The sequence below is a fragment of the Candoia aspera genome, chromosome 1 (assembly GCF_035149785.1).
Source record: "Candoia aspera isolate rCanAsp1 chromosome 1, rCanAsp1.hap2, whole genome shotgun sequence".
Taxonomy (NCBI): Eukaryota; Metazoa; Chordata; class Lepidosauria; order Squamata; family Boidae; genus Candoia; species Candoia aspera.
The window spans coordinates 337545292-337564574 of record NC_086153.1 but is presented as its reverse complement, the minus strand read 5'-3'; the positions used below and the strand labels follow the sequence as shown (position 1 = coordinate 337564574).

The following is a 19283-nucleotide window of genomic DNA, read 5'->3' as shown; positions in this document are numbered from 1 at the left end:
GGGACCAAATTGCCAATATCCGCTGGATAATGGAAAAAGTCAGGGAGTTTCATAAAAACATCTATTTCTGTTTTACTGACTATGTGGACCATAACAAATTGTGGCAAGTTCTTAGCGGTATGGGGATACCAAGTCATCTTGTCTGCCTCCTGAAGAATCTCTATAACGACCAAGTAGCAACAGTAAGAACAGACCACGGAACAACGGACTGGTTTAAGATTGGGAAAGGAGTACAGCAGGGCTGTATACTCTCACCCTACCTATTCAACTTGTACGCAGAACACATCATGCGACAAGCTGGCCTTGAGGAATCCAAGGCTGGAGTTAAAATCGCTGGAAGAAACATTAACAATCTCAGATATGCAGATGATACCACTTTGATGGCTGAAAGTGAAGAGGAACTGAGGAGCCTTATGATGAAGGTGAAAGAAGAAAGTGCAAAAGCTGGTTTGCAGCTAAACCTCAAAAAAACCAAGATTATGGCAACCAGCTTGATTGATAACTGGGAAATAGAGGGAGAAAATGTAGAAGCAGTGAAAGACTTTGTATTCCTAGGTGCAAAGATTACTGCAGATGCTGACTGCAGTCAGGAAATCAGAAGATGCTTAATCCTTGGGAGAAGAGCAATGACCAATCTCAATAAAATAGTTAAGAGCAGAGACATCACACTGACAACAAAGGTCCGCGTAGTTAAAGCAATGGTGTTCCCTGTAGTAACATATGGCTGCGAGAGCTGGACCGTAAGGAAGGCTGAGAGAAGGAAGATCGATGCTTTTGAACTGTGGTGTTGGAGGAAAATTCTGAGAGTGCCTTGGACTGCAAGAAGATCAAACCAGTCCATCCTCCAGGAAATCAAGCCAGACTGCTCACTGGAGGGAATGATATTCAAGGCAAAACTGAAATACTTTGGCCACATGATGAGAAGACAGGACACCCTGGAGAAGATGCTGATGCTAGGGAGAGTGGAGGGCAAAAGGAAGAGGGGCCGACCAAGGGCAAGGTGGATGGATGACATTCTAGAGGGGACGGACTCGTCCCTGGGGGAGCTGGGGGTGTTGACGACCGACAGGAAGCTCTGGTGTGGGCTGGTCCATGAAGTCATGAAGAGTCGGAAGCGACTAAACAAATAAACAACCAACATACAATTTATTTTCGCGTCGGTTTCCTTTCTTCTAACAAAATAGGGCTATTTGTCACTGGTTACCATTGGCAATTCATTTAAAAAACGCAAAACTATACACATATATATCAAATTCATCATTCCAAATTTAATAATGGTCTTCAATACCCAACGCAGACTAAAGCTTCTCCCCAAAATAGATGGAATGCCACAGTCTCTAAGCCAGATGGTAGCTTCATTTTACCATAGTCAAAAGCTGCTACAAGCTTCAAAAAATTAGGCTGAGACCAGGGATGGACAATTGGAAGTCTAGCCAAAATAATCATCCAATTTGCTACATGTTGCTAAAATTTAACCCAGTGAAAATGGGAATTACTACACATGACTTCTTCACTGAGCATTAAAAAAACATTCCCACATTTCCCCAGGATGCAGCATGGAAACCCCTATCCTTTGAGTCTTCCAGATAATATGACCTGGGAAACAGATTTTCTGAAATCCTTCAGATCCATCTTAGTAAACCAAGTTCAGCTTTTCGTGTGCAAAAATGCTGGCAATTGATGAGCATTTCTGCTTCTAGGATTGATCAGCTTCTTATATATTCTGGCCAAGGGAAAGCCTCAATTTTACTACATTACAGTACATATTTTTTGGTGGAAGAAAAAGGAACTTTTGTCACTCCAAGCAGAGCCAGGCACAACATGGTCGCAGGGCAAAGGAAAAAGGCACAGTACAGCATACAAAAGCTCCCTGCAGCTCAAACTTGATGTGACGTTTCCCACAGCCAAAACGGCTGATGCGTTTCACTAAATACCAACAAGGGGACCAGAACCAATCTGAATTGGAAATGTACCAAACCAATGTAGAGAACTCAATCCAGACCAGAAAAAAGACATGTGAATAAAGGGTTTTAACCCCCTGCTTCCAAACCATCTCCACCCAGACTGGGCCCAACACCAAAGAAAAATAAATGTGCAAATGCCACCCCACCTCTCATTAGAAGCAGTGACAGAGGACACCAGTCAAGTCATCGAAATGCCACTTTTTTGTATTATTGCTGGTTGTACAGTAGCCTTGAAAAAGAAATTAAGTTCTCCAAACATGTCAGGCCAAATTGAAAGGTCTTTATTGGCAGTTGGGATTCTTCTCTTGCTGGTTCCTCTCGTTAGAAACACAGTCCTCCTACAAATGACTGCAGATCAACAATTTGCATAAGCCAATTTTGGCAGAGGGTGGGAAGGGAGCAAAGCGTGGGCCTTGTTTTTGTCTGCCCTCTCTTCCAGATGTCCTTGAGGGAGAATTTTCCTGCCTGAGCTTTTCTCAAAGAGGAGAACGCCATCACACACCTCGCAAAATCTTTTGGCACCCCGAAAGCGGGGAGGGGTCATTTAAGGATCTCCTCCTTGCCCACCCTCAGGCCCTAAGGGGGTGTCCTGCTTCAGATTTCACACACACACAGTTTCTCTGGAGATTATCAGTTTTACTTCAAGGCTGAAGAGTTAACAGTTGATAGCTCACAATCATCTGTTCCAAGGCACAGCTGAACTAATTCCTGCATCGTGCCTGGGCATTCGCTTCTTGCCATCCAGAATTCCATCTGCCAACCCTTCCAGAAACTGGTCAATAAGAGCAGCTTCATTCCAGATCTTGGGAGATGAGCTGGAAAGCACTTACATATTCAGCCAATGAGCTGCGCCCTTGTTTCGGTTCTTGAATTTGGCAATTTGCTGTCTGAGCTTTCACAGGGTCAGTATACATGGCCTGGATCTGCTGACTAAAAGGCACCAAAGTTATCCGGCGGGGGGCTCTGTGGCCCACCTAGCAGCGTTACCAGATAACGGGCTGATTACAAAGCCAACTCAATGTCTTTCTGTTGGATACTCCTCCCCTTTCAACTCATAAACCAATGTTTCTCAACCCTGGGAACTTTAAGACGTGTGGACTTCAACTCCCAGAATTCCCCAGCCAGCATGGGAATTAGTGGCTGGCTGGGGAATTCTGGGAGTTGAAGCCCACATGTCTTAAAGTTCAACCCAGAGCTACAAATACTCGCTTCGATTGGTACGTCTTAAAGTTCCCAGGGTTGAGAAACACTGTCATATACAGACTGCGCTGTGCCCAGAAGGCAGGAAATTGAGACAGCATCCCATCAAAATTTTCTGGGCAGGCAATAGAACATTCTCTGCGTGGGAGGTGTGTGTGTGTGTGTGTGTGTTGCTGCAGCTGCTGCTTGCACCGGCTGGGCCTACAGGGCTTGTAGCTGAGCTGAGAGTAGAGCAATCTGCAGTGTCAGCTGGGTGTTCTCAGAAGTTGCTCCATGCTGTTAGCAAGAGTTTCACTCCCCGGTCAGCCAAGGGTTAATTGGGCTGGAAACAAACTGTCCTGCTTCAGGTTTCGATCACACACACAAAAACGGTTTCTCTGGAGATTATCAGTTTTACTTCAAGGCTGAAGAGTTAACAACGAACAAAGGAATGTAAGCTAAGCAGACTCTTGCCTGCAGAGTCTGCTTTGAAACAGGAGTGTGCAGAATAACCATCCAAAGCCAATCCAGGGTTCCAAAAGCCAGGTCAGGGTTGTCAGCTCATCCAGAGGTTCAACGTTTCTTTCACGAACAGGAACATCACCCAAGAGCCGGAGGTCAAGACATTGTTTCCAGCAAAGAGTGCATGGGTCAGAGCTGCTTCTTAAATAAGGCTGCAGCCAGCTGTCACTAATCAGGAGATTTACCCCCTTGCTTGGCGAGGAGCCGAATAGACCTTTGCTGCTTCGCCCTCTTCTCTACTGGTTGGATGCGGTGGCTGGGAGGCTCATCTGGCTTTTCCAGCTGCTCAGGGGTTGCCTGTGTTTGGTCGGCCTCATGTGATTCCCGGCTGTGTCTCTCCCGAGGCTGGCATTTTGCAGGCTCAGCTGGAGCAGCTTCTCCAGGGTCAGATTCAGATTCTGAGTCCTGGCCCACGACAGGGTGCAAATTGCGCACATGCTTCAGCAGGTTGGATTTGTGATTGAACGCCTTGGCGCAGTGCTGGCAGCTGAAGGCAGGGTGCCTTTGGTGAGTGCGCTGGTGCTGCAGGAAGGTGGAGCGGTGGGTGAACGTCTTGGGACACTGGTCGCAGCGGTGGGGACGCTCCCCCGTGTGAACTCGCTCGTGCTCCTTGACCGAGGCCTCCCACTTGAAGCGCCGGCCGCAATGTACGCAGGCGAAAGGCTTCTCTTGGGTGTGGATGCGCAGGTGCTTGACCAGGCAGGAGGTGCGCTTGAAGTGCTTGGGGCACACGTGACAGGCGAAGGGCGCCTCGTCCGAATGCACCTTGCCATGCTTGTCCAGGTCCGCCTGGAGCTTGAACCGCTTCCCGCAGACCTGGCAGCGGAAGGGCCGCTGGGCCGAATGCACCAGGCGGTGCTTGATGAGGTCGGCGCAGCGGGTGAAGGTCTTCCCGCAGCGCTTGCACTGGTAAGGGCGCTCCCCTGTGTGGATGCGCTGGTGCTCCCGGAAACTGGACTGGTACTTGATGTCCTTCCCGCAGACATCACAGTGGTGGAGATCTGGGTTGGGAGCAGCCGCCTGGGGGCAGCTCCTCTTCGTCCTCCGAACAGCCTTCCTCCCCCTCTTCCTGACCCTGCTCTTCGGAGGGCTCCGTCGGGGGTCCATGAATCTCCTGGAGAGGTGGAACAAAGGGCCGCAGCGCACCTTAAACTCTTAATAGATTTCTTACAGCTCAAATCTTTGGATTTTGTAAAATCATGATTCTTAAATCCCAAACATGTAAATTGATTTCTCCGTGTCACAGGTTCGTTTGATACCCAAGGTAGGTAGCCCCTTCTGCCTTTTCCATCCTGGTTTGTTTTGTAAAGGCTCTAGTAAGGGGTCTGGTCTCTGCAGGCAGTATGCTAGCTCAGGCTTGCAAAGTTTGTGGCCTGTGAGGCTCAAACTCTCTCCCTTTAGCAACCAAAGTCTTCCTTTTCATGTACAGTGTTTCAGGAATCCTGTGAGTCTGAACAAGCCCCCCTTTAAGCCTGGATTGGAAATCCCAGTTAGTTTGGATATCCCACCACTGCCACCAATTTGTCACAGGTTCGTTTGATACCCAAGGGTTATTTACTCAGGCTCACCAAGTCGTTCCCCAATGAGACACTGCACACTAAGACCCTTTTTCTCCCCTTTTCTGTTGGGGGTTATTTTACTTAGAAAACCACTAGTTGCAGTATAAAAGTGCTCTTTCTACCCAGGTGACCAACTAATACAATGTCCAACTCACCTATATTTCTATCACTATTACTACTGTAAACTATGCCTATTCTAACTAATACATGTAGGTTACCAAGCTATGACTGTCACTATAACTATTAAACACTAGTACTATCTCCAGGATACAAGGCTCCTTTAAAAGGACAAAGTCTCACTTGCTCCTGGCGTTTCTACCAACCTCTGCTGCTGCTCTCTCCTGTCCCTCTGCTTCTCTCCAACACCCCCCACCCCGCTGTGCCAAACACGCGGCTTTCTAACCAGCTCCCTGCCGTCCTGACGATTTAGGAGCAAAGGGGGGGAACGCAATCCCAGCTGCCTGCAATCAGGGGACAGCCGTCCTCCCACATTCCATCTGGACCGAGGACATCCCTATGGGATACACTGGGGGTCCCAATCACTTGGAGAGTACTTTTGAGAGGGTTGAAACGGTGGTTTTGCACTAAGATTTTCCTCTGGAGGAGCAGACGCTGGCGTTCCGCGCGCGGCGCGGATCCAGGGAAAAAGGGGAACTCGGCCGCCAGGTTCCGCGTGTCGTGTGAATGCAGCCGTTCGACCCGGAGGACAAAACGAAGGCGGCGGAGCGCTGTTTCGGGGAGCCAACGCACTCTCCCGAAGAGCTTCCCTGCCAATTTCTTCGGGAGGGGGGAGACCCTTCCAGTGCGACCTCCCAGCCATGCAACCTCACCTCCTCGCCTGCTTCCAGGGCTGCAGAAGCGCCGCCCCAAAGGCAGCGAGGCCAACGCCAGCCACCCCCCCCCCCACCCCCCACTCCCTGGATGCGACGGCGGAGACTCGCCCGGGAGCGCGGCCCGCGCGGGAAGCGGGGAGGGCGGCGTTGCCAGGCCAGCTTGCCCGTCGTTAAGATGGCCGAGTCGGGTTCTCCGCCGCCCTCTGGTTATCGCGGGATGTCCCTCGCAAAGCCAGCCGAGATGGGAAGAGGGTGAGCATAGAGATGGTGAGGCTAGATGGGAAAACGTCGCGTGAGGGCATGCGCCTACGTACACATAGATGGTTCCGATGAAACGTCCGAGTTTGGAGAAGACAAGAAAATCATGACGTGGCTTCCCCCCACCCCAGGAACAACGTGTTGCGGAGAGCACCGTATTTGGGCGCTGTCCGTTAAAACAGCTTAGAGCTGTTTGGTTTCAGAGACGAAAATGACCGACACTTCCGATAGAAACGGTAACGGGACTCTCCCTACGGTGCTCTATGGCAGGAGGTGCCGTTCTAGCCTTATGCTATATGTGCCTTAAATGCTTGGTAAGCCTTCAGAATGAAGAGCGCTTCCGCATCACTTTTAGATAGAAAATCGCAATAAGTTTGGAACACGCCTCGTCTCCTCCTGTTCAAGAATAATCGCCTTTTGTTGTTTTTGAAGCCATTCAAAAACAGTGGTCGCAACGCGAACGCTGCTCTCGGCTCAGGTTCATGACCTCATCTCGATCTCTGATTGGCTACCTGGAAACTATAGATGCCGGGGAGGGAAGGAGTGTCGAAAGAGGTGTCCCTCAACCAAGATGGCGGCCTGCGAGAAATGATGCCCTCAACCAAGATGGCGGCCAGCGAGAAGAGGCGTCCGGTCGCCGCCGCCGCGGGGACCGACCAGAACCGTCAGGCCTTGACGGCGAATGGCGTCGCCGAGAGCGAGGCGGAGTTCCTCCTGCAGTCCGGCGTGACCGACATGCTGCGAGAGGCTCTCTTGAAAGTGCTCGAAGCCCGGCCGGAGAAACCCGTCGACTTCCTGGCCGGCTATTTCGAGAAGCTGATGCAGAGCAGCCCAGAGGCGGCGACGGAGGCCTTGTCGGATGCCGGGGACCCCCAGCGGCAGCTGTGCCTCGACCGGGCCTTGTGGTATCTGGGCCTGGCCCACCATTCCCACAGGTGGGGGCAGAGAACCCCGCTTGCGAGGGGCCGAACTACGATCCCCACAATGCAACGGGTCGAGCCACAGGCGGTTCCGGAAGCCTGCGCCCGCGGGGCTCATTGGGAAATGTAGTTTTTCTCTAGCTAAAGCAGCCAGTCATGGGGGGTGTAAGGGATACCGCAAGGAAATGGAAATAATAATTTCTGATGGGGCGCACAGGGACTTTGACTGTGTTTTGGCTGTTGGTTTGGGCTATCATGGATGCCACAGGAAGTGCTTCTGGATCCTCGGATGCCAGTTGCCTTTCACCATGTGCCCTCTTGACCTAGTTCACCCAAAGATGCCAGCCATTCATCTGATTGGGATGTTCTTTCTCTAGAATAATAATAATAACTCTAATAATAATTTATGCTGCCCAGCTCCCAGCAACTCTGGGCAGTTTACAAATTATTAAAAACCTATAAAAACAAATAACAATACAAGGAACAAAGATGGGAGAGAAAAGAAAGCTGGATGGGGATAAGGAGAAGGAAGAGAGTGTCACTTGTCCTCGCTATAAAACTCATGAAGATGTTGCAGGACCCTGAGATGAAAGGATCCACTCAAGGGGATCTGCAACCTCCGATCTTCTTCAGCATACTGTAGTGTTTTTCAACCTTGGCAACTTTAAAATATGTGGAAGTCAATTCCCAGAATTCCCAAGCCAGCATGTGCTAAGTATTTGGCATGATGATTTATCAGTAATTAGGCATTTTGTAGAGGGAACCCCATGATTAAACTGGGTTGTTTTAGCAAGCTTTCAGAGGGTGACACTGAGATAAGATTGCCTTTCCTTTCTGGGCAATTTACTCATTGGAATTATGGATTAACTAGAAAAAGAGGGATAACCTAATATAAAATGACGAGTCTGTGAGCTCCTGCTCCAACTAACAAATTTTATAGAAGTAATAAGCTTTTATGAGCTAAAGCTCACTTCAGATGTGTAGAGTGGCTAGCCCAGTGATTCTCACACTTGGGAACTTTAAGATGTGTGGACTTCAACTCCCAGAATTCCCCAGGCAGCCATGGCTAGAGTGATGTAAGATATAGCCAATTTTGGCCAATTTAAATCCTCCATTGGTCTAGCCACTCTACATATCTGATGAAGTGAGCTCCACCTCACAAAAGCTGGTGCCTTTAATAAAATTTGTTAGTCAGAGAAGGTGCTACCAGACCCCTCGTGACTTTTTGCTACCAGCTCTCTTCCTACAATGATGCATAATAATTCACCCATTTTATAATTACAGTGCACCCGTTATAAAACATAACTTGTAATGATTAATGCTTTAAAATAATTTGCTGTATAATAACATGATTAATCATATGAAAGAATTGTAGTGTAATCGACTAAAATTATTCCATCTTAATAAATGGGGAAACTGGAATTTGATCAAAGCATAGTCAGTGACTATAGGCATTTTAATTCAATATTCAGTATGCTGAATATTTGAGTATAAAGGGGGGAAATGTTATATCTACCACTGGAGATTGTTAGATGGTTTTCATGTTGAGATTAAAATTCTAAAAGAAGAGTGAGGACAAGTGAAGAAAGAAAAGAGAACTTGTTTATTAACAAAGGAAATTCAGAAAGTAGAATGGCTTGCTTTTGCATCTTACAGGAAAGGCTAAAGGTCTAGACTTGGAAGGAACTCAACAGCATGTTCCCTTGTCATCCAGAAATATTCCCCTTTACTTTGTCTCAGCATTTTTACAAACGCCATTATCCCTTGGTGAAATAGGTACAGGTAGTCCTCACTTAACAGCCACAACTAGGACTGGAATTTTGGTTACTAAGTGAAGCAGTCATTAAGCCAATCTGACCCAACTGCACAACCTTCTTTGTGGTGGTCGTTAAGCGAATCATGCAGTTCCCCATTGATTTTGCTTGCCAGAAGCCAGCTGAGAAGGTTGAAAATGGTGATCACATGACCATGGAATGCTGCGACAGTCATAAGTGCAAAGACCGGTTGTAAGTCAGTTTTTTCAGCACCATCCTAAGTCCAAACCATCAGTAAATGAATGGTCATTAAACAAGGACTACCTGTACAGTATCTCATGATCTGGTTGACCCCTGTAGTTCTATGAATAATGTTAATCACCACCTCTCCAGATCAAATCTTGATTTCTTTAATCCTCTGCTTCTTACTTGATTTACTATTTGACAAATCCAAGTCACCTATTTGTCCAGTCCAAGCATTCTTTTCTTGGCATAAAGCAAACTTTATTTGTTTTCCTAAGATGTTCTCCCAATTTTAGATGGAGGAGTAAAAATTAAAATAATTCTTCCATATGCCAATGTACCAATAAAACAAAATATAAGACTTTTGTCAGTTAATATATATTGATTTTCACTGCTACATAAAGTAAGCATAAGGTTTACTGGTAACTGTTATATGCAGTATATATATGAACTTTCCTAGGAAGAAGTCCAGAAGTGTTTTGACAATGCCTAACCCTGCTTAGCTGTTTGAGATTGGTCAGAGTCATTGATACATAGCAGAGTTCAGTAAAGCTGATGCCAACTTTCAAAGTTAAAAAAAAAAAAAATCACACTTCCTTGCTTTTTCTCCTGGTAAAAGTAAATTGTCCTACATTACAACAATACTGTTAAGAAAATCAACAACTCTGTAATAATTATACTAATTTAAATGTTTTCATGAATAGTAGGTGTTTAAAATGTTTAGATTCCAACAATTTCAAGCTCAGAACATTTCACTGTGAGTTTGAAGTACAGGTAGACCTCAACTTACGACCACAATTGGGAGTGGAACTTCCACTGCTAAGCGAGGCAGTTGTTAAGTGTTGTTGTTGTTTATTCGTTTAGTCGCTTCCGACTCTTCGTGACTTCATGGACCAGCCCACGCCAGAGCTTCCTGTCGGTCGTCAACACCCCCAGCTCCCCCAGGGACGAGTCCGTCACCTCTAGAATATCATCCATCCATCTTGCCCTTGGTCGGCCCCTCTTCCTTTTGCCTTCCACTCTCCCTAGCATCAGCATCTTCTCCAGGGTGTCCTGTCTTCTCATTATGTGGCCAAAGTATTTCAGTTTTGCCTTTAATATCATTCCCTCAAGTGAGCAGTCTGGCTTTATTTCCTGGAGGATGGACTGGTTGGATCTTCTTGCAGTCCAAGGCACTCTCAGAATTTTCCTCCAACACCACAGTTCAAAAGCATCGATCTTCCTTCGCTCAGCCTTCCTTATGGTCCAGCTCTCGCAGCCATATGTTACTACAGGGAACACCATTGCTTTAACTATGCGGGCCTTTGTTGTCAGTGTGATGTCTCTGCTCTTAACTATTTTATCGAGATTTGTCATTGCTCTTCTTCCAAAGATTAAGCGTCTTCTGATTTCCTGACTGCAGTCAGCATCTGCAGTAATCTTTGCACCTAGGAATACAAAGTCTTTCACTGCTTCTACATTTTCTCCCTCTATTTGCCAGTTATCAATCAAGCTGGTTGCCATAATCTTGGTTTTTTTGAGGTTTAGCTGCAAACCAGCTTTTGCACTTTCTTCTTTCACCTTCATCATAAGGCTCCTCAGTTCCTCTTCACTTTCAGCCATCAAAGTGGTATCATCTGCATATCTGAGATTGTTAATGTTTCTTCCAGCGATTTTAACTCCAGCCTTGGATTCCTCAAGGCCAGCTTGTCGCATGATGTGTTCTGCATACAAGTTGAATAGGTAGGGTGAGAGTATACAGCCCTGCCGTACTCCTTTCCCAATCTTAAACCAGTCTGTTGTTCCGTGGTCTGTTCTTACTGTTGCTACTTGGTCGTTATACAGATTCTTCAGGAGGCATACAAGATGACTTGGTATCCCCATACCACTAAGAACTTGCCACAATTTGTTATGGTCCACACAGTCAAAGGCTTTAGAATAGTCAATAAAACAGAAATAGATGTTTTTCTGAAACTCCCTGGCTTTTTCCATTATCCAGCGGATATTGGCAATTTGGTCTCTAGTTCCTCTGCCTTTTCTAAACCCAGCTTGTACGTCTGGCAATTCTCGCTCCATGAACTGCTGAAGTCTACCTTGCAGGATCTTGAGCATTACCTTACTGGCATGTGAAATGAGTGCCACTGTTCGATAGTTTGAACATTCTTTAGTGTTTCCCTTTTTTGGTATGGGGATATAAGTTGATTTTTTCCAGTCTGATGGCCATTCTTGTGTTTTCCAAATTTGCTGGCATATAGCATGCATTACCTTGACAGCATCATCTTGCAAGATTTTGAACAGTTCAGCTGGGATGCCGTCGTCTCCTGTTGCCTTGTTATTAGCAATGCTTCTTAAGGCCCACTCAACCTCACTCTTCAGGATGTCTGGCTCTAGCTCACCGACCACACTGTCAAAGCTATCCCCGATATTGTTATCCTTCCTATACAGGTCTTCTGTATATTCTTGCCACCTTTTCTTGATCTCTTCTTCTTCTGTTAGGTCCTTGCCATCTTTGTTTTTGATCATACCCATTTTTGCCTGGAATTTACCTCCAATGTTTCTAATTTTCTGGAAGAGGTCTCTTGTCCTTCCTATTCTATTGTCTTCTTCCACTTCCGCGCATTGCTTGTTTAAAAATAATTCCTTATCTCTTCTGGCTAACCTCTGGAATTTTGCATTTAATTGGGCATATCTCCCCCTATCACTGTTGTCTTTTGCTTTCCTTCTTTCTTGGGCTACTTCTAGTGTCTCAGCAGACAGCCATTTTGCCTTCTTGGTTTTCTCTTTCTTTGGGATGTATTTTGTTGCCGCCTCCTGAACAATGCTGCAAACTTCTGCCAGAGTTCTTCCGGGACCCTATCTACTAAGTCCAGTCCCTTAAATCTATTCTTCACCTCCACTGCATATTCCTTAGGAATATTCGTGAGCTCATATCTAGCTGATCTGTGGGACCTTTTTTGCCACAGTCATTAAGCAAATCACGGCAGTCATCAAGTGAATCTGGCTTCCCCCATTGACTTTGCTTGTCAGAAGCCAGCTGGGAAGGTTGCAAATGGCAATCACGTGACCCCAGAATGCTGCAACCATCGTTAAGTGCGAGCTGGTTGCCAAGCACCTAAATTTTGATCATGTGACTGCAGGGTCACTGCAACGGTCGTAAGTGCGAGGATCAATCGTAGGTCACTTTTTTCAGCACCATACTTTGAACGGTTGCTAAACGAATGGTCAACAATTACCTGTTTATCATTTTAAGTACAGAATGGCTATTTGGAACATTTTGGAAACATTCTTCCAAAATACTCAAAACAGCTGTTATGCACCTGAAACACTTTCAGGCATCCCAAACTCTTTAAGAGTAGGCTTTTGAATTAGAAATGGGTGAAACTAAAACAGTTAGCATAGCCCTAAGTAAGTTCTTTTTTTTTTCTTTTACTTTTGTTCCTAATAAGTTCGTTAGTTCAGCTAAGACCCAGCATGGAGCACTCTTTAATTCAAGCTGTAGCTTCCCAAAGTAATACAGTACTTCTCGATCCAGCTTTCACTTGATCCAGGCTCTGTTTAATCCTTGTTTTCCCATAAACTAGATTCCTTAATCTTAGCATCCTTAAAGCATGCCTTTGATCCAGGCCTTGGGTCCTCTCATTGTCCCAAGTTCCTTGCTGCCTGCGGCCCAACGTGACCAAAATCTCACCACCCCGTCCGATGAGGATCAAATTGTGCTTTGGCAGTGCCGCTCCAAGGGCCTTGGGGCCATCCCTTTATATTGTTAATTTTCCCTCTTCTTCCATTAGGACAGCCTTTAACAACAACGTCCACTCAGCCTATGAATCTCTCGGCGTGGGTGGGAAGTGCAAGAAGCCCGGGGTCGATGGGAAGATCTACAGCGAGCTGCTGAGACTGCTGTGCCAAGACAGGGGCGCGTCTGAAGAAACCGTGCAGCCTCTGCTGCAGAAGGTCTCGTGCCGAGACCACGAGGCAGTGCCCTTTGACATCTTCCGCTACGGGGCCCTCACCTGTCTGATCCTTCTAGAGTTCCTGGCCAAGGCCGACAGCCTCTACGATGCCCTGGATGGTGCCTCTGGAGATGCAGACAGAAGGGTCTGCGCAGCCGTCCTGGAAACTCTTGAAGAAGCCCTCCACGGGGCTGATGTCTCTCCTCCCACCCGATATTTGGAGGCCGGAGCCAAGCTCAGGCCGGACTGCTTGGCTGTGGTGATGGACCGGGCGCTGGCAGAGAGGAAGGCCGGTGTGGCCATGAAGAAGGCTGAGTTTCTCAAGAGGGCATCCGCCATCTTTGTTGCAAAGGTGAAGCCGATTAACTGAGCCCTGGAGAGGAAGGGTTAGCCGTCTCTGCCTTCCTGGCTGGCAGTTGGCTTTATCTGCGACGGGGCAGGGGGCCAGCGTGGAAAGGGACGCTGACTCAGTGTTTTCTGGGGGTGCAGGCAAGGGGGACCTCCAGAGGAGAAGATTCAGTTTGCTCTCCACTGTTGGGTTCAATAGGGCAGCTCCCATCTAAGGATGCCAAAAGGCCGGCCTGCCTCTTGTTACTTGTTTACTTATTTATTATTGGTTTACTATTATTTATTTACTTGTTTACTTATTGGTTAGATTTCCTTCAGGAGCTCAAGGCAACAGACTAGCCCTCCCTCCCTCCTATATTTCTCTGCAGTTACAACCTGGTGGGGTCGGTTCAGCTGGGCGGGAGAGGCTGTTCCAAAGTCACCCAGGGAGCTTCTGAAGTCTAGGGTGTTCTTTCCTGCAGGGGCTCGCCCCCCCTTCCCACTCTTTAGGCCAGCAAGTGCTTGGGCAAGCGTGGTCCGGGGGCAGTTGAGCCTCCTGTGGGATGGGGTGGGGCTGTCTGCGGGGGGGGGAGTATGATTAGGTCTGCGTGCCCAGACCTGGGAGGAGGGAGCAAAGCATAGGAGTGGGTAGAGGGGACTGAGAGGCAGCTGCAGAGAACCCAGGAGGAAGCCGATTATCTAGAACTGTTTCAATCAGGATTTAATATGGAGACAGCCGCGGGGATGCTTGTAGACCGGTGACAAAGCTGGGATGGCGGTGGTACATCCATCCTTGTGCTCCTCGATCTCTCGGCAGCTTTCAATACCATCAACCACGGTATCCTTCTACACCACCTCCAGAGCTTGGAAATTGAGGGCACCATTTTAGGATGGTTCTCTTCCTTCCTTCAGGGCCAGTGTCAGTGTTGACAGAGGCAGAGGTCGCTTCCAGGGCCCCTCCTTTGCGGGGTGCCACGGGGCTTGACACACCCTCCCCTCCTATTTAACATCCACATGAAACTGCTGGATAAGGTGATCCACCGGTTTGGAGTTCAGTATCATCGGTATGCTGATGACGCCCAATTATATTTCTCAACACTGGGTGGGTCAAGTGAGGCTGTCATGGTTCGGTCCCAGTGCCTGGAGGTTTTGCAGGCTGGGATGGGGAGGAACGGTCTCCAACTCAGCCTTACCAAGACTGAGTGGCTGGGGTATTCAGGCAACCTAGATCCAGGGATACCCTGGGTGGGGTTGCACTTCCCTGTTTTAGGGTGATGCACAATCTGGGGGTCGTCTTGGCTTCACAGCTCCTGCTCAATGAGCAGGTGGCCAGGAAGGCCTTTGCACAGTTCCATCTTGTGTGACAGGTGTGCCCTGTCCTGGATCAAGAGGCCCTTCAGACAGTCACTCATGCCCTAGTCACCTGTTGGCTTGACTACTGCAATGCACTCTACATGGGGCTGCCCTTGAAGACCACCCAGAAGCTTCAGCAGCGCAGGCAGTGATGGGCGTGCTCGGTATGCCCATGTGACAACTCTGCTCTGCCAGCTGGCCTGGTTGCCAGTATGTTACAAAGTCCTAAATAGCATACAGACTAGTTATTTGATGGACTGCTTATATCTTGTGTCTGCCTGGCCAATACAAGCTGACAGGGTCAGCGCACCCTGGGTTCCTTCTATCAAACAGTGTCATCTATCAGGACCCTGGAAGTGCGCCTTCTCTGCCATGGCCCCTGCCCTCTGGAATGAGGATGCCCCTGAGATCTGTGTGGCGTTCCAGAAACTGTTCTCCCAAGCCTTGGGCTTGAGCAACTGGAGCCCCTCTCTGCATGTTGATTGTATATGTTCTTGTGTTGTCAACCCACTTTGTCATCATTTCCTTCTGGTTTGTTTTTTTCTCTATATTATCTTGTTCCTATTTACGTTGTTTTTTATTCTGCTGTACTGGGAACCACCCAGAATCATTCTGGAATCGGGCAGCATCAAACTGAATAAAATAAATAAATCTGTATGAAACACACACCTCAGTCCAGCATCTTCACCAACTTATACCCCACCCTGATTCTTGGGCTAAGAGGGAGGAACTGACCCAATGTCAGCCAAATGGTTTCAGTGGCTGAGGGTGGACTCGAATCCGAGTCTCGCCAGTCCTACTCCAGCCCCTTTCCCACTACATCTGATTGGTTCTTGGTTTAGAGGGAGAGACTGGCCCAAAGTCAGCCAATGAGCTTCTGTGCCTGAGGGAGGACTAGAACCCAGGTCTTTATTAAGTCTAGCCACTTAATAAAGTAGATTTTTTTTTAAGTGGCAAACGTCAAGTTGGTTTAAAAGATTATGGAGGGATTTGATTTGATTGTTTTTACAGCCCACACTAGAAATCACTTCCTTTTCACTGGAAATGTCTAGACCAGTGTTTCTCAGCCTCAGCAGCTTTAAGATGGGTGGACTTCAACTCCCAGAATTCCCCCAGCCAGTATACTGGTTGGAGGAATTCTGGGAGTTGAAGTCCACCCATCTTAAAGCTGCTGAGGCTGAGAAACACTGGTCTAGACATTTCCTTGTCTGGACCTTTCCTTGCTCCAAGAAGAGTTCAGTGCATATGGAAGATAAATTATTTATTCTTTTTGACCTTTTTTCAAGATTATATCCCCACCTGCCATCTAAAATTCTTCCTGCTCAATTGAGTAGAATTTGGGCTTCTATAGCATTATAACTGTTCCTTGGTCATCTCTGCCAACCGCATCTTATATTCTGACATCTAGATAAAACAAAAGTTTTTACTAGTCAAAACAATCATACGGGCTGTTAAGTGTCTCAGATAATCAGAAAAGCCCCTTTTCTTTTTTTCTCCAACCTTTTCTCAGCATTTTTCATTTATTTGAAACATTTTTAATCTTTTTCTTCCGCTGAAAACGTTTCTAGACTAGCTTGCAATCGGTAAAATAATGGAATATCTATCAGCAGCAATCTAAAACACATGACATGAAAAGGAATGGGACTGGTAGGGAAGAAGAAATCAGCAAATTCAGCTTTCAGAGACCTTTCATCTTCTGTGCATTCAGATCCAGATTAGTCTTTTAACTTAAGGATTATTTAAAAAAAAAAATTATGCTTCTGCTACGTGTCTTGATCTCTTAAGTCTACTGTTACACACACACACTTTTTTTTTGTATGTGGGTAATACAAAATTCGGGAAACTTTTTTATCAGATTTTTTATCCTGCCTTTATTATTTTTATAAATAACTCAAGGCGGCGAACATACCTAATACTCCTTCCTCCTACTATTTTACCCACAACAACAACCCTGTGAGGTGGGTTGGGCTGAGAGAGAGGGACTGGCCCAAGGACACCCAGCCAGCTTTCAGGTCTAAGGCGGGACTAGAACTCTCCTACCACTCCTGATCGGCTCTTGGGCTGAGAGAGGGGGACTCGCTCAAGGTCACCCAGCCGGCTTTTGTGCCTGAGACAGGACTAGAACTCACAGTCTCCTGGTTTCTAGCCTAGCACCTTCACCACAAGACCAAACTAAGTGGTTTTAACCATCTTCTGTCAGACTTCTCCACAAACAGCAGTCTCCTAAGGCTCCCTTGGTCATTTAATGGAAGCTTTCTCTGTACTGACATCTTAAGAGATTCATCTTTCAAATCCCCTTGTTTTGACACGATAGAGGTATATGCACTCATGCAGTGCATGGGAAACATTAGAACCATAGGATGACCTTTCACTTGGTTACAACTTGGGGGCATTCACTGCGTGGAAATTCAGTTTCAGACTGATGTAAGAAAATGTTGTGAGGTGCCCAGAGTCACTGGGAGTTGGGTGGCATATGTTGTTGTTTATTCTTTTAGTCGCTTCCAACTCTTTGTGACTTCACGGACCAGCCCACGCCAGAGCTTCCTGTCGGTCGTCAACACCCCCAGCTCCCCCAGGGACGAGTCCGTCACCTCTAGAATGTCATCCGTCCATCTTGCCCTTGGTCGGCCCCTCTTCCTTTTGCCCTCCACTCTCCCCAGCATCAGCATCTTCTCCTGGGTGTCCTGTCTTCTCATTATGTGGCCAAAGTATTTCAGTTTTGCCTTGAATATCGTTCCCTCAAGTGAGCAGTCTGGCTGTATTTCCTGGAGGATGGACTGGTTTGATCTTCTGGCAGTCCGAGGCACTCTCAGAATTTTCCTCCAACACCACAGTTCAAAAGCATCGATCTTCTCTCAGCCTTCCTTATGGTCCAGCTCTTGCAGCCATATGTTACTATGGGTAATATGGTGGCATATAAATTTAATTAATTATGATTAATTATGATTATTAAATAAAAACAGTGGTGAATTCAGAGGCAGGATGTTGCAATCTGATTTAGCCCCTTCCCCTGTACAGAGTAACCAAAATGTAGAGAATTGCACTGTGGTTGTGTGCCCTCAAGTCATTTTCAACTCTGGCAACCGCATGGATGGATAGATTTTCTCTATGAAGTATTGCACTGTAGCATATTTATCCTGGCGTAACTTGATTGATCATATGCTAAGGGTAAAGCAATCCCCTTTAAACGTCTGAAGGGCGACAAAAAAATTGAAGTAACAGCTTTTGGAAAGCATCTTGAGAGGATAACGTCAACATTTTTCCACATAGCTCTTGGGAACTGTAGTTTTCTCATTTCGTTTTCTGAGCGTTACTTTACTTCGCAACCTCCGTGTGTATTTGGTGGTGGTCGGTAACTAAATAATGGAGTTCCCTGAGGAGCTTCACCGCCTCTCTACGAGATCTGGGATCTGATGCTGCTCATTCCCCCGAAACTAAACCAACACGTTTGGCGGAGCGCCGCCCGTTGCTTCCTCTACAACTGAAAACATCTCGGTCGCTTTCCGTGCATAAAACAACCTCCAAAGGAGACCCAGGAAACATCTCAGGGATTACTAAAACCATTTAAGAGGGGGGGAAAGTTTGGCGCGCTTTGTAGACCCGAAATTAACAAACGTTTTTGTCTCGGCGGGTTTAGACGCTACGGTACGTCTGAACGTACTGTAAATGCGGTAAAGTCAGCCGAGCTGCGCGTGAGACCGTGAGATGCACCAGCACACGCGCACAAGGTGTGATGACGCACAGCAGCTTAACAGGGCCAGTTAAAAGATGGAATTATTGCATTCCTGCTAAAGCTCCTTAATTGTAACTTTGCGTAGCCTTTTGTTGTATAGAGTTGTGCGGATCTAGCCCGCTTAGTTCATGTAGGAACCTATTCAGCAATTTTCATGCGTGTTGGGTGAATATTGTCAAAATATCTCTATATGTTGTACAGGTATGGCACACACATCCTTGTGATACACGTTGCACACACGGGGCACGGGTTTACTGTCTGATGCTGTGAAAGTCTAAATCAGTGTTTCTCAACCTTGGCGACTGTAAGATGTGTAGACTTCAACTCCCATGCTGGCTGGGGAATTCTGGGAGTTGGAGTCCACCCGTCTTAAAGTTGCCAAGGTTGAGCAACACTGGTTTAAATAAACAACTTGGACCTGGATTCCCAAGCCGAGCGAATTTTCTCATCAGCGCGCGTCCGTGTTCAAGTTCCACCCCTGCCCCGTTTGCTATCGGGAATTGTAGTCCAACACAGCCGCCCCAAGTTGGGTGGAGGAGGCTACGTGGAAAGCTCTTATCCCAAGGGTTGCTGGGAAGTGTAGTCCTCTCCACGCTCTCCGGGCCACCCTCTCCGGAAATCCGGCTCTCATTGGTGGTTGCGGGTGGAGGAAGGCGGGTCTGGCGGCGGTTTCCCCTCCCTCCCCTGGAGAACTACGCCTCCCAGGGAG

General features: G+C 47.2%; 2 protein-coding genes across 2 annotated transcripts; one reads left to right on the top strand and one right to left on the bottom strand.

Annotated features, from left to right (window-relative positions):
- Positions 1–2497: 2497 nt before the first annotated feature.
- On the bottom strand, positions 2498–4844 carry LOC134490906 (zinc finger protein 79-like). Its single transcript, XM_063294277.1, has 2 exons — positions 4080–4844; positions 2498–2540 (listed from the first exon to the last, which is right to left on the bottom strand). Exons 1-2 carry the CDS (start codon positions 4770–4772, stop codon positions 2505–2507), a joined length of 729 nt encoding a protein of 242 aa, XP_063150347.1. The 5' UTR covers positions 4773–4844; the 3' UTR covers positions 2498–2504.
- Positions 4845–6896: 2052 nt separating this feature from the next.
- On the top strand, positions 6897–14071 carry TPGS1 (tubulin polyglutamylase complex subunit 1). Its single transcript, XM_063290889.1, has 2 exons — positions 6897–7250; positions 13000–14071. Exons 1-2 carry the CDS (start codon positions 6904–6906, stop codon positions 13529–13531), a joined length of 879 nt encoding a protein of 292 aa, XP_063146959.1. The 5' UTR covers positions 6897–6903; the 3' UTR covers positions 13532–14071.
- Positions 14072–19283: the final 5212 nt, after the last annotated feature.